General features: G+C 37.6%; 1 protein-coding gene across 3 annotated transcripts; it reads left to right on the top strand.

Moving 5' to 3' along the window:
- LOC107626510 lies at nt 9,383-13,740 on the top strand. Of its 3 annotated transcripts, none has more exons than XR_001617544.2 (3): nt 9,383-9,401; nt 13,220-13,380; nt 13,517-13,740. XR_001617544.2 is itself a non-coding variant. In XM_021118267.1 (3 exons), exons 1-3 carry the CDS (start codon nt 12,697-12,699, stop codon nt 13,559-13,561), a joined length of 612 nt encoding a protein of 203 aa, XP_020973926.1. In that variant the 5' UTR covers nt 12,682-12,696; the 3' UTR covers nt 13,562-13,740. The 3 variants fall into 3 exon arrangements, 2 of the variants coding, with proteins under 2 accessions (XP_020973926.1, XP_016184901.2); XM_021118267.1 differs by lacking the exon at nt 9,383-9,401 and adding an exon at nt 12,682-13,104 and having other exon boundaries at nt 13,222-13,380; XM_016329415.2 differs by lacking the exon at nt 9,383-9,401 and adding an exon at nt 12,682-13,108.

Genomic DNA, 13,932 nt, shown 5'->3' with positions numbered 1-13,932 from the left:
ATATATATTTTTATATAGGGAAATTATAGCGTACAGAGGTTATTGTATATAGAGTTGAAGAGATTTCGTTTTATTAAAGATTGTGGTGACAAGTGGCATGATGATCTTTGTAGGGGAGCAGCTCGGCAGAGGTGTCAGAGTCATTGTCTAGGTTGGACGTTGTTGGAGCCGCGCTAAGCAGTAAGAGTGAGGAAAGCTCATAATGGGCTTTGGCGGTGGACCCCGTAACCGTTATTCTATATGCATTGGAGCAAACATTTTGGACCAAGCGTGTATGTGCTATGGGCTGTTAGTGGGTTTAAGGAATTAGAGTGTTAAGGTGGTTAGAATAGGAGGAACAAAACATAGTTTTAAGGAACAGATGAGCCTGCCGACAAATAAAAATATTTGAGTTAAATAAAAATTAAAAGTATTTAGAAATAAGTATACAAATTTTGTGATTAATTTGACTTTTGGAACGAAATACCAAAAAAAAAAACTTTGAGAACGTAAAAAAAGTTATGAATTGAATTAAGTAAGATATTTAAAAATTGATGTATAATAAAATCAAGATAGATATATACAAACGTTCAGTACAAATGAATGGGTTATAAACAGAATTTCTTTTTTTTTTTTATCTTGTCTGCAGTATTTAGACATATATATTCAAATTATCTTCTTATATTTTTGTGCAAAACCCTTAAAGGAAAAGCATATATAAGTCGCAATTTGCTTTAGTACTCTAGGACAGGAGACTGTCATGTGTTTCTACATTAGGGTGTTATTATATAAGTTTCAAGCTTGTCGTGTGCCCATTAATTGGATTATAATGTTATATTCTAATTTGCATCACTTGAAATTTTGCTATTATGGTATTATACTATAAGGATGACATTAGTTTTTGTAATCTGATGCGAATCTTCTTACTTTTTTGTTTGTCGTTTGAATACCTTCCGTAAAAAATGGTTACTTATAGTGAAACACTGCTTAAAGAGAGATAGAAAATTGTGATACGGATTGTTCTAGTTTGCTTTTGTAATCCTGTTTCGATATTACATCATTTGAATAGGTTAATAGTTGCATTTCAAGGTGGTTAGTTTAAAAAGGCGTTGTCTTTCTCCTTTTCTCTAGCTCTCTCTTCCTCTCTCCATGTCTCTCTCCCTCTGTTTATGAAATGTCGATATCGGTAGCGCTCGCTGTCTCTCCTTCACTCATCTCTTGTTGCCTTTGTCTGTCTCTGTATCTGTCTCTCCGTTATTGTTTGTCTGTCTCCGTCTGTCACCCTGTATGTATGACTCACTCTCCATCCCTTCTTACCCTGTATGTATGTCACTACCGGTGGTGACGGCACCCTTTAGCTGACGAGAAAAGTTCGACGATGGCGAAGGCGGTGGCTGCTGTTGGTGGTGGCTGAGAGAGAGGGGGTAGTGGGTTAGGGTTTTTGTGTGAAGGAGGGGAACAAAGAAGGCATGCTTTCAGGTGACACCGTTTCAATCTGTTATATGTTGGATTTTATTTTTTAATTAAAATTTTGAAAACCGGTAAAAAACCATCTGGTTCACCGGTTTATTGCCGGTTCGACGAGTTTTTGCGTCGGTTTTGCTAGGCGGTTTCCATGTCAACCGGATTGGCTAGGGAACTGGTTTCCAATTAGGAAATTAGGGCTGCACACTGTGAATTGGCCAGGGTTCCCTTCGGTTCAGCTAGTCAACCCCGGCCCTGTTCAGTGGTATCTGAACGGGTTCCTATTTCGCCTTGTCCTTTGGATATGCGCGGTACGGTTTGGCTCGGCTTTGATCCAAATGCTACTCTCATCCGAATAATTAATTCGCTTGCGGTGCGGGTTGAATTGGGTGCTTCTTTAAAAAAATTTACTCCAACGCGATCCTATTTCAACCACTTTCTATTGGATTTGATTTGCGGTTTTGTAGACTAAAGAACTAAATACATATAACAAGTCTCAACATTAAATTTTAAACAACTCAAAATAACGTCACAAGTCTCCACAGTATCTTAAAAACCAACACTAACACAACGATAGAAGTAACATTATGTGTTCCAAGGAATAACTAAATAAATCTCATTCTTAACATAAAATAATTGTGTTATAATAAGAACACATAAATATTTAAAAATTATATACCGAATTTAATACATTATATGTAAATATAGTAATAAAATAACAATATCATAACAAAATTGTGTGGTTCGAATTGGTTGTTTCGGTTTTCAGACATAGACCATGCAGCACTCAAAAAAATAAATCTCAATCAAATCCAAATTAATGCTGTTATAATCGGTTTTATTTTCGAGTTCAATTAGCTAAGCGATTTACTTTGGATCCGATTCCATTTAAACCCCCTAATTATACCTACATAAACCGAACTGCAAAAACCAATGGTTCCTTTTGGGCTGCCCCAGTTTCCCTAACCATGCTGGAAAGTGGAAACAATACATCCCTTTCCTCACACTAACACATCCTTTTTTGGGGGAAAATTGGCCAAAAATATTTTTTCTGCTAAAGCCCACAGCCACAATGACCTACCTACCATTCTAGCCCTGTTTCAATAGCTCTCACGCACTAATGAATTGTATTGGCTAGGCTCACCTCATCTAAGCCTTTTAACATGTATACACACAGAGGGAAGACTCACGACTTACATTGTGTAGGATACAAAACTAGGTTTGATTACAAAAAACTAAATCTCTAGGATATATTAGTTTATAGTAATGACCGAATTAAGACTTTGGCAGATTGAATAAATAAAGAAATAAGATTAAGAAGATTATAAATTGAAATTATTTTATTTAATGAGTTCATTATAATATGATAATTGCGATAATTATTTTAGTATTTTAATGAGAGCCAGGTTGGAGGGTGCGGTGATGGCTCATCTTCCAAGACAAAGTTGCATGCTTAATTTGTATTTTCCTACTTAATTAGCCGGCAGTTTGCTATTAAGAAAGAAGTTTAATTTCATTCTTACACCAAAGGAAAAATCGGCTAGTATCCATTAAACTCAGCTGCATGCATGGTACAGAATAGTTGCACGTAACACTTCATATATATTGAAGCCAAGGTATACATATAGTATTGTTGTGCCCTAAAAAATATACACCACCGTTGTGTAGAATCATACATGTCTTTTTTATTGCACAAAAAATATAGCTTACCTCTAAAAATTGATGCACACAGAAATCTTTTTTTCCACGGGAAGCTACTTCAAAACCAGATTCAGTAAAAAGTTGATGAAACTAATAATTTTGTTTCTACATAGAATAGTTATGTACAAGCGTGGAAACAACAAAGGTTCACTAAGAAATTCGATGACACAGACGAATTAAAAATCGGAAATACAAGCCAATCTTAAACCATCAATTATAAGTGTCAAGTCTTTAAATACATATTATGCGATACTCGACTTTTGTAACAATATTACTTAAAAGCATTACTGTAATTAATAACAGAGGATATTGAGGTAGAAAACGCAAACCCAAAAGTGGATGTTTACTTGTGGTGATTTAATCCAGAGAAAACCACCAGTGGCTTCTTGTACTTGTTAGAACGATACGTAGAATCGAACGCCAACACATCACCAAATAGCTGATAATCCGACATCATCTCGCCATCTGCCCAAAATAGGCTGCCCAAGCGATTATCCGGGGTCTGTGTGTAGTGTGTCGTTGTCACCATGTCTGCATTTACCTTACCCTCCAAAGTAACCGATAGTGGCTGCTGCATCCCCATCACATATTCGCGCAACCCTTTGCCCGTGCACATAATTATACAAATCCTATTTTGTAAATCAAAGCATGCCATACCTACCAGATTGCCCAGCCATGTAAGCCATTATTTTAGAGGTTGCGATCCCAAACTGCTTGAAACTATCCACCTGTGCCTTGTGCCTTGTTAACGTCGCTCATCTTCCGGTGACTAGGAAAGAGATGTGTAAACATCACTGGGGCAAGCTCATGGTTGTGTTCGTCAACGATGGTTCTTAACTTCTACATGCTCTGTTGCATATCGTAGTAAATCTTCAATTTGGCCTTACAATCCGTTCGATTCTCCAGCCTCTCCTCCCTTACTCGCCCAGGACGGTCACAGTGTTTATGATGACTTGTACCTTGTCGATGGCAGAAAAAGTCTCTCCTTACCAAAACTCCATTAACACGACCTACATCTCCCTTCCGAACTCTGAAACCCCTGAATCTAGCAAAATCCTTGTAGACAACATAGGCATCCTCCTCTGTATCAAACTCTCTACCCAATAAGTCTTCTGCGACGACTTTCTGGCTCGGACTGCCGCCTTCTACATCATTTGCACCACCAGACCCCTTACCATCAACAACATCCCCTACACATTTCTCCCCCGCTTCGGGACCCCCTCGGGCCTCAAAGCCCTCCTCATCATCATATTCGCCATCACTCCCACAATAATGTCCCCAACTATCATCGGCATGGTTGTCAAACTCGCGAGTTAACTCGTAAACTCGTACGAGTTTACAAGTTTAAGTAGTGGAATCGAGTTGACTTGGACACAAACTCGTTTCTGGGTAGACTCGGCTAGACTCGGACAAAATCGCTCAAACTCGCGAGTTTGCTAGCGAGTCAGGGAGTTTGAATTCGGTGCCCATTTTCGCCAAAACGGCGTCGTTTTGGGCCCGGAAAAAAAAACCTACAACTAACTACTAACTAATCCAGACCCAGTAAGGGACCCGGTAAGAGTGTAACCCTAATTCGAAACCCTCACATTCTCACACTCCACCAGCACCAAGCCCTCACTTCTCACTCTCTTCTTCTTCTCCAATGTCGCTAAATCACCACCATCTACCGACACCATTCTCTGCACCGCCACGTAGAGGCCGGACGGATCCCTCATCCCTCGCCTGTCGCCTCGCCTCATCCATCATCCCTCATCGAACGTAGAGGCCACGCAGAGTTGCAGAGCCCACCACCACGCAGTGAAGGTTCCTCGTCGACACCAGCCCACCACCACGCAGAGTCGCAGAGCCCAACCTTCACTCGTCGACACCAGCCACCACCACGCAGAGGCGCAGAGCCCACTACCACGCAGTGAAGGTTCACCGCCCCTGTTCTGCGTTCGTCGGCTGTCTTACTCCTCCCTATTCTGCTTCACTGCGTTTGCCTCCCCTCCCCTGTTCGTCGCCATTGTTCTTCACCGCCGATCTGCTTCAATTCTGCCCGGTTCTCCAAGGTAATTTTTTTAAACATTCAAATATTAACAATCTTGGTAGCAATTCTGCAATTTTGGTTCTGAACTTCTGATGTTAACTTTTTAAAATTTTTTTAGTTTAGTTTAAATCATACACAGAATTGGTTAATGAGATTTGATATGTTGAAAAAAAAATTAAACTGATGCTGCTTCATGCTTCATGCTTCATGGTTAAAATGCGTGGTACTGTGGTTTACTGGTTGTCTCTTGTCTGGTTTAAACTTTAAACTGTTACTTAATACTTAGTTAGTGGTTTTTTGTTAGTGTTTCTGAATATCTGACTGAAACTCTGAAGTCTGAAATGTTAGTGTTACTGTGTTAGTTATGAATTTAGTTAGTGGATAATCTGAATCTGAATTTGTTAGTGGATAATCTGAATCTGAATTTAGTTAGTGGATAATCTGAATTTGAATTTGTTAGTGGATAATCTGAATCTGAATTTGTTATCTGGGTTGTTGATTTGTAGGGATAAAAATACAAAATATCTGAGAATGTTGGTTCAGGGACAGGGTCTTCGCTTCCTAGTATTCCTAGACCTACACTTGCTGTTTCTAGGAGGAAAAATGCAACTGGAAATAGAAGTAATATTGGATGAAAACATGGGATTGATGTTCAAGGCAATGGTAAAAAAGTGAAGTGTAATTATTGCTCAAAGACTATAAGCGGAGGGATTTATAGATTCAAGCATCATCTTGCCGGTACTAAAGAGGATTCAGAGCCTTGTGCTTCAGTACCTGAAGAAGTTAAGGCTGTTAATTTCTTATGTTGTAACTTGTAATTGTAGTATTATGTTAATTTATGATATGTTTTGATGTTGAAATTGTTAAGTTTGAATGTCTATATCTGAGTAAATATATATATTATACATGATATATATATTTTTTTATAAAAAATGTATAACAGGTAAACTCGTACAAGTCTACGAGTCAAGTCTAGGTCAGCTCCACGAGTTTACCTAGACTCGCGAGTTTGAAAACCTTGATCATCGGAACAACCCCCATCCGAGTCTTCACCGTCAATGTTGAACATACGTTTGAAATCCATCGGATACGGCTGGCCAATGTTCTAGCCTGAAAACATACAAACCAGAGAAATGTAGCTCATAATCGCGCCAGCTATACATTCAAAAAATCAGCCACAAATATCCCAAAGGAGGCTATATTATACTCCACAAATAAGGCATAGCCCCTGCATTGAAACTCTTCTAACATACAACTCAGCAACTCATTATACTTAAATAAAACATTAATTACTGCCGAAGTTATAACTAACTAACTAACCCACTATATCACTAGTTAATTCAACGACACATTCACAAGACGTAAAAAAAATATTGACTTAACAGAACCAGCAATAAAGATTCGACCATCTGGTCTTCTACTTAATTGACTTAATTTAATTCATGTGTTTCTTCGTCTAATAAAAAACAAGGTTGAACAATGTATTCCTTTACTAAACAATGCTTACCAATTTTAACTTTTCTTAACTAACTTCAAAACAAAAACTAACCTATACACCATCTGAATTATCGAAGTTCAAACCGACATATGACAAGAATCTTGTTGGGCAATCCAAGAAAGTGCCTTCTCAACAACTATGTTTTTATTATCATGCATACCATCCTGCTAGTACCCATAGCACCCTCAATTTCCAAAACCAACAATCATCATGCATATGACCACATTTAATTCTCTATACTTGATCATGTTGTAATTACAGTACTTATTCCTTGATTTCTTTGACTCCTTAATCATATTTTTTCCAAACAAAAAATTACTCTTGTAATTGGATTCTCTAATTAATTACTACAACATCAAAAGATTACTTATCTTAACTAATCCTACATAGAATATTTTTTCACACATAAGCAATCACAAAACAAAGAACAAGAGGAAAATTACGTTCCAGAAAAAAATATACATGTTATGTATTCCTACTCTACCAATTCTTGAAGGAGATAACCGACTGTATTTTTTTAAAATGATGCAAAGATGTGTGCCCATAACTAAAGGAGAATAATCAAACATGAATCACTCGACGGGGCCGGGAAACTCGGTACTCACCAGGATGAGGGATCAAACCATCCCCAGTCCAAGCCTGCGACAAGGAAACTGCCGATTGGCACAGTAGGGCAGCACCTTTACCCAGTCGGACAACTACGACCACAGCCAGATCTCGCGCACCACCCACCACGGCAGTGAGAACACCAGCAACGATGGTCCTGCAGTCTGAACCTAGGGTTTGCTTCGATGTTAGGAGAATAGTGTAGAGAAGACCCAACTCCTAGCTTTCCTGCATTCTTATTTCTTGGCGGCACACAACAAGGCCCATGTCGTGAACCTCGAACTAACGGAACCCGACACATTTAAAATCGCGTTCGATTCCACGTCACCAAGTCGGCTCAATCGCCCCTCTCGTGAGCATCCACAACTTCCTGAGAGCCAGCTACATCCTGCAACATGGGGGCAACACGTGTCAACACTAGAAATAACAACAACATACATCTGTATATCTATACGGATTAACATCTGTATACTACCGCGACCCATATATATATATATATATGGCAAAGCTTGCTATTGTTACGGGGAGGCAGTGCCCCCCTAAAAAATATTTTTTATAAAAAAATACTAATAAGGGAGTGGCCTCCTCTTTTTTTTTTGGACTTGAGTGGCCTCTTTTTTTTGGTCAAGTAGATTGGACAACTCCCAATTCTAGATATCACAACACACCTACACTACACGTTCACCTACACAATATTTAAGAGTTCATATTCAACACTTGGTGTACTCACCAAGGTTTGAACCCGGATGCAGCATATTAAAAGGCGCATGGTTTAACCAATTGAGCTAAGCCTCAGCTGCGAGTGGCCTCTTTTAAGAATGTATGGCCTCCCACTCAAGCTGTAGGCCTTCACCAAAGAGTAACTTAAAATATATCACTTGGGTCATGGACTATAGTTAAAAAAAAGCTTAATCCATAAGAATCACTTCTCTTTCTCAGCAAGTCAGCATAACATCTAAAACGCTTCTCTTCCTTAGCATGATAGCATTTGAAACGGTTCTCTAGTTCTCTTTCTCATTATTTGAATATTGCAAGATAGCAAGTAGTCTTTAATCTTTAAAAAAAATTAAAGATAATAATTATATAATTATAATATTAACCTAGCATATATTGTTTTTAATTTTTTCTCATTATTAATTATTTGTGACATTAATATTATTGATTTGCAAAGAATAAAATAAGTTGCAGCTACTTTCAGTACATATTCAATAATAATAAAAGACTTTAAATTAAGAAAAAAATGTCGACCTCAATTGTTTATGTAGGTTGCAAATTTTAATTCATTTCAACTCTAGTTATATTATTATTAATTTTTTCATTGCATAAGTTATTATTGTGATTTGAATCATTTACATGAAATATAATACATTTTTTAATAATTTTGCAGAAAACATCTAAAAAATAATTGAATAGTATTTGAAGATTTTAAATACAACAACCTATATCAATTTATTATTAATAATAATAGAATAAAAAATATAACTAACAAAACTAATTACTAACGATATATGCCAAAATTTTTCTACTCTAGATAAATTGAATACAAGTACAGAGCACCAATTGTATTATACTTTTCTTTCCATTTTTTATGACACATTAAAGATGAGGAATGCTCTTATAAAGTTGCATAAAATGTCTTTTTTAAAGATGTTTACGTGTCTTTGTATTATTGGACGTTTTAATGAACCGATTTTTTTTAAATTTTTTAACTAATCAAAATAAAACCGATTTTTTATAATAATAATCAGTATTCTAAAGACCGGCCGGTCTAACCAGTTCAACCGAGAACCGGCGTGAAAAATAGTCCGGTCCACTTTCCAAAACCTACTCCTTCCCCCTAACACCCACCCCACCCCCCAATTCATGAATCACCATCACTTTCCCCATGACCTCTGAACCCAAGGTCAAACTCACCCAACCAAAACCCTAAGTTCTCCCTGCAACGGTTCTGCCGCGGCGCCGCCGCCGTCCGTGATGTCGATGCCTCTGCTTCCTCTCTTGTAGCTCGGTGTCCTCCTTCCCCATGTCCCTGTCCTCCCTAGCTTCTCTCAAACTTGGAGCAGCTCACCGCTGTGTCGCCATTTGCTGTCGTCTCGCCGGTCGCCGTCCATATCTCTGTCAAAAGTTAGCGGCACTGCCTTCACTTCTTCGGTTCTTCTCTTCCTTTTATGCCCTGCTGCTGATTTTTTAATGTGAAACTGTGAATGGATTAATGAAAAATCAAATAATTGATTTTGTGATGTTGCTCTTTTTTTAATTCCTGAAATTTTTGTTGAAATTTTCTTGCTGCTGCTAAAAATAGAAATCAAATCATTATTGAAATTTTTGTTTAGCTTTATTGATTTCAGGTTTAGTGTGATTAGGGATTACTTGTTATTGTTTTGTAACGATTGTTGCTGAATGCTAAAAATGAAAATCAAATCAAGTGTTGTTTGTTGCTGAAGGATAATTTTTGTTGTTGAATGCTGAATGTTGTTGGTAGTATTAATACTGCGCTGTTATTAATTTTCTGGTTGTGCTACTGCTGCTGATGTGGGTTTTGGGTTCTGGTTCTGGTGTGCTATTGTGTGTTTTGTGGCTCTGCTGTGTTGATCATCTTTTCAATTGTCAATGTTCACTCTTCACTTGCATTGTGTTGATCATATTTCTTAATTGTCAATTTTCTTTATCAGAACTGAGAAGGAAAATGACAATCTGAACCAGAAAAAGAATATCCGCAGCATCGCGTGTGCTCACAATCGCAGGAACAAGAAAACTAACTCTTTTTCTGCTCTCTAGTACCTCTTCATCTTTCCTTCTATTTTTACACTCGTTCATTGTATAGTAAGTCAACCCTTTGGATTACTGGCATAATTGAATTGGAGATTTAAGAGAGATAGTTGATTTCTTAATATTGAAAATTCACCTTTAGTTTTGATCTAATTGTTTTGTTTAGTAGGAACTAATAGAATCTCTTCATGGCTTTATCATTGTTGTTTTCTAAGTTATACTAGTTTCTTGTAAGAGAATTAATGCTAGCTAGTCTGGCCTTTCGTTTTGCACAAATAGCAATATGTAAATATGGCCATTTTATCAAAACTATAGTCACAATTAGGAAGTTTAATTTATTAGTATATGATGCAGATACGCCTACGATACAAATATTTGAGCAGAAACAAAGTATTTGTACATTATAGCATATGTTGCAAAATAGGATAATAACAATTAAGAGTATTGAGTATTGATATACTTATCTCTCTTTGAAATGTTACTTTCTGTATTTACTGTTTTAATTTAGCTTTGCATTCTCTCAGGACTTCTTAGAACAACGTTTTAATAAGGAGGATATATATTTTACATAGGTTTATTTGATTATTTTAAAAAGACAAATTTCAGTTAAATACATTTTTTCAGCATCATTTTTAAGCATCACCCTTCATTCACTAGCTTAGCTTGCATATTCTTTGCATTTGATAGGACCAAGTATTTTTGCTACTTCATTTGCTGATTATTCTTTATTTCATCTAATGGATCGAAGCAACGAATTATCACAACAAGTAATAGTCAGTCACGTTCAAAGGTTTTAATTAATTGCCCTTTGATTAATTCATCTCATTAGGGTGCAATGGATGTTGACTCAGAACCACTTAGTTCACAAGACAGCGTCGAAGATTGCATGATGACTGGTGTGGAAGAAAATGTTAATTGCACTTGCGATTGCGGTGGTAGCAGTAGTAAGTGTGTGTCTGTGACGGCCGATGATATTATAAACTAGACCTTTGAAACATTGGATGCAGCTTATAACTTGTATGTACATTATGCAAGGTGTCTCGGGTTTGGAGTTTGCAAGGGTGATACAGCACGTGGAAAAGATGGAACATAGCGCAGAAGGAGGTTTTTTTGCAGCAAGGAAGGAAAGAGAGCCGAGAAATACATATCGAGTTCGAGTAGGAAGAGGGAGCATCGAGCGCTAACTCGCATTGGTTGTGAAGCCATGCTTGCGGTGTATTTTGACACCAAAACTTTGACTTGGAGGGTTAAAAAATTAGTCGAGAAGCACAACCACGATCTTGTCCCACAATGCTTGGTACACCTAATTGCAAACCACCGAGGGTTGACTGAGCCACAAAAAGCTCTGGCGAATACCATGCATGATCATAGTCTTCCAACCTCTAAAATAATGGGACTAATGGTAGGCCAAGCCGGTGGTTATGCTAATGTCGGGTTCACAAAGAAGGACCTAGATAATCACTTTCAAAGAACTCGTCGTGCAAAGCTCATTGGTGGGGATTCCAATGCGACGATTAGCTATCTACTTGGGAAAGCTGATGTCGACCCGATGTCCATGGCAAGGTACAGTGCTACTGATGAAGGACGGATGGCAAATTTATTTTGGGCAGACGGAATTCGTAGGTCCGATTATCAGTGCTTTGGAGATGTGCTTGCATTCGATACAACCTACCAGAAGAATAAGTACAGAAGGCCGTTGGTAATCTTCTCAGGTTGTAACCATCACCGCCAAACATGTATATTTGGCTTTGCCTTGGTAGAGCATGAACAGACGGCAACATATACGTGGTTGTTGCAAAACTTTCTAGAAGTCATGCTGAACAAGTCTCCCAGTGTTGTGGTCACAGACGGTGATGAAGCAATGAAGGCAGCAATTTGAGAAATCTTCCCAGATGCAACTCACCGATTATGTGGTTGGCACATTCAGAAGAATGTAACGGCAAACATAAAAAACAAAAATTTTTCCAACGACTTCAGAAGATGTTTGTATGCTCCATGGCATTCAGATGAATTTGAAGAATATTGGGAGAATATGATAAAAAAAAAGTGTGGGTTGGAGGAAAATGAATCCATTCTAAATGAATTTGAGAAGAGGAAAAGTTGGGCAAGCGCTTACTTGAGGGATAAATTCTGCGCTGGATTTAGAACAACATCAAGGTGTGAGGCGATAAACAACTTCATCAAGAGGTTTATTTGCATTCGCCAAAGTCTTCTAGAGTTGGTCCAAAATCTTGAACATACTCTTAGGGACTATAGAAACAATGAATTAGTTTCTCAATTTAAGACACTGTTTGGGGAGCCCGTTCTAACTACTGGGCTAGAAGCATTGGAGCTTTCTGCTGCCAATTTTTACACAAGGGAGATTCTTGGAGAAGTAAAAAAGGAGATTCAAGGAATGGCACATTAGATGTAATAAATGAGGAAACATATCAATCACTGTTGTGTTAAAAGTTAAGGAGTGTGACAAGAGGCAACATATATATAACGTACTTTATGATCACAATACTGAGCATATGAAGTGTGAATGTAGTCGGTGGAGTAGTGAAGGCAGTCCTGTAGCCACATGTTTTGTGCAATGAAAAGGGTAGGTTTACAGAAGTTGCCAGATAGTCTTCTTTTGAAAATATGGTCGAAGGATGCCAAGAAGTATATGGATAAAAGTTCTACTGGAGGCACTACGCAAGACAGAGAAAGAGAATTTTTAATGCGCTATGGCGCATTGTCAATGGTAGCTACGTGGATGGTATTCTTAGGAGCTCAAGATGGTCTTTCTTTCCATGACACTATGAATGAAGTCTGTCGTTGGACCCAACCACAAGAACAAAAATCTGGCTTGAAAAGACAAACAAGAGATTCTCCCATGCCAAACTTTGTTGGTGACCCTTCAGTGGTCAAGACAAAAGGAGCACCCAAGGGGAAAAAGGAGAGGGGTAAACGGAGGTGCATTAAATGCAACAGTGCTGGTCATGTAAAGAATAAATGTCCTGTGAGGAATGACGGTGATGATTTGGGTGATAAGACTGGTAGTGGCACGCAAGCTAGCTTTGGTACCGAAGAGGTCAGTAAGATACAATATTGCATTAGTTGTTACTTGAATTAAAATAAACTCGTAACCTCTATGTTGTAGTTATACTTGATAGAATTTTTGACTCCATGTATTATTTTTTCATAAGAGCTTCCCAAGGACCCTATGGCTTCTCAAGAGACATTAGCAGTGCCAAATACAGAAGTAAATGCATCTGTGCAGCAAGAGTTTGGGCTAGGTGATTCAGGATTGATTAATGGCCATGAGACTCCCATCCCACCGTATGGAAGTCACCAGTGGCTATTACAGGTATAAATAATAAGAGATGAATAATTGCATTGTTGAAAATTAGTGTTTTGGTAAGTTTTAAACTATTTGAAATCACATTATGATTCGCTGAAGTACTTTTTATTTCTCTCAAATTTGTTTGTGCTGTGGAGAACAGGTTGTACAACAAGGACATTATTCGAAGTTCAATGGGATGCAGTAGCATGTACTTGTATATACTCATGAGAGTATGGTTTAAGATGTTAGTTAAATTCTTGGATTTCATATAATAGTGCTTTGAGGTTGATATAATTATTTATTATTAAATTTTTAGATATTTATCATAACTTGTCATCGTTACACTCGGCTGAAATGTGCAGAAGGATTCAATAGTTTTGATTTATATAGTTATAATTATTGTTGATTCTTATTCATGCTAAAATTCAAAAGGGTCTATTGTTGGTTCTTATTCATGTTAAAATGCATACTAAAATTCTGTTTGATTTACGAAATGCATGAAAAAATTATTATAACTGTAATATACCTTCCATGGTTGATGTCTCGACAAGTATCAATCTGTGTGCTAAAGAAAAA

Source organism: Arachis ipaensis, chromosome B01 (assembly GCF_000816755.2).
Source record: "Arachis ipaensis cultivar K30076 chromosome B01, Araip1.1, whole genome shotgun sequence".
Taxonomy (NCBI): domain Eukaryota; kingdom Viridiplantae; phylum Streptophyta; class Magnoliopsida; order Fabales; family Fabaceae; genus Arachis; species Arachis ipaensis.
The sequence above is the reverse complement of the archived record's forward strand: the minus strand, read 5'-3'. Positions and strand labels throughout refer to the sequence as shown.

Excerpts from the sequence above, each read along its gene's own strand:
- LOC107626510 (XM_016329415.2), top strand. The coding sequence starts at position 12,697 with ATGGATAAAAGTTCTACTGGAGGCACTACGCAAGACAGAGAAAGAGAA. Across the intron at positions 13,109-13,219 it reads CTTTGGTACCGAAGAGGTCA|AGCTTCCCAAGGACCCTATG; the intron begins GTAAGATACAAT and ends TTTTTTCATAAG. Across the intron at positions 13,381-13,516 it reads GTCACCAGTGGCTATTACAG|GTTGTACAACAAGGACATTA; the intron begins GTATAAATAATA and ends TGTGGAGAACAG.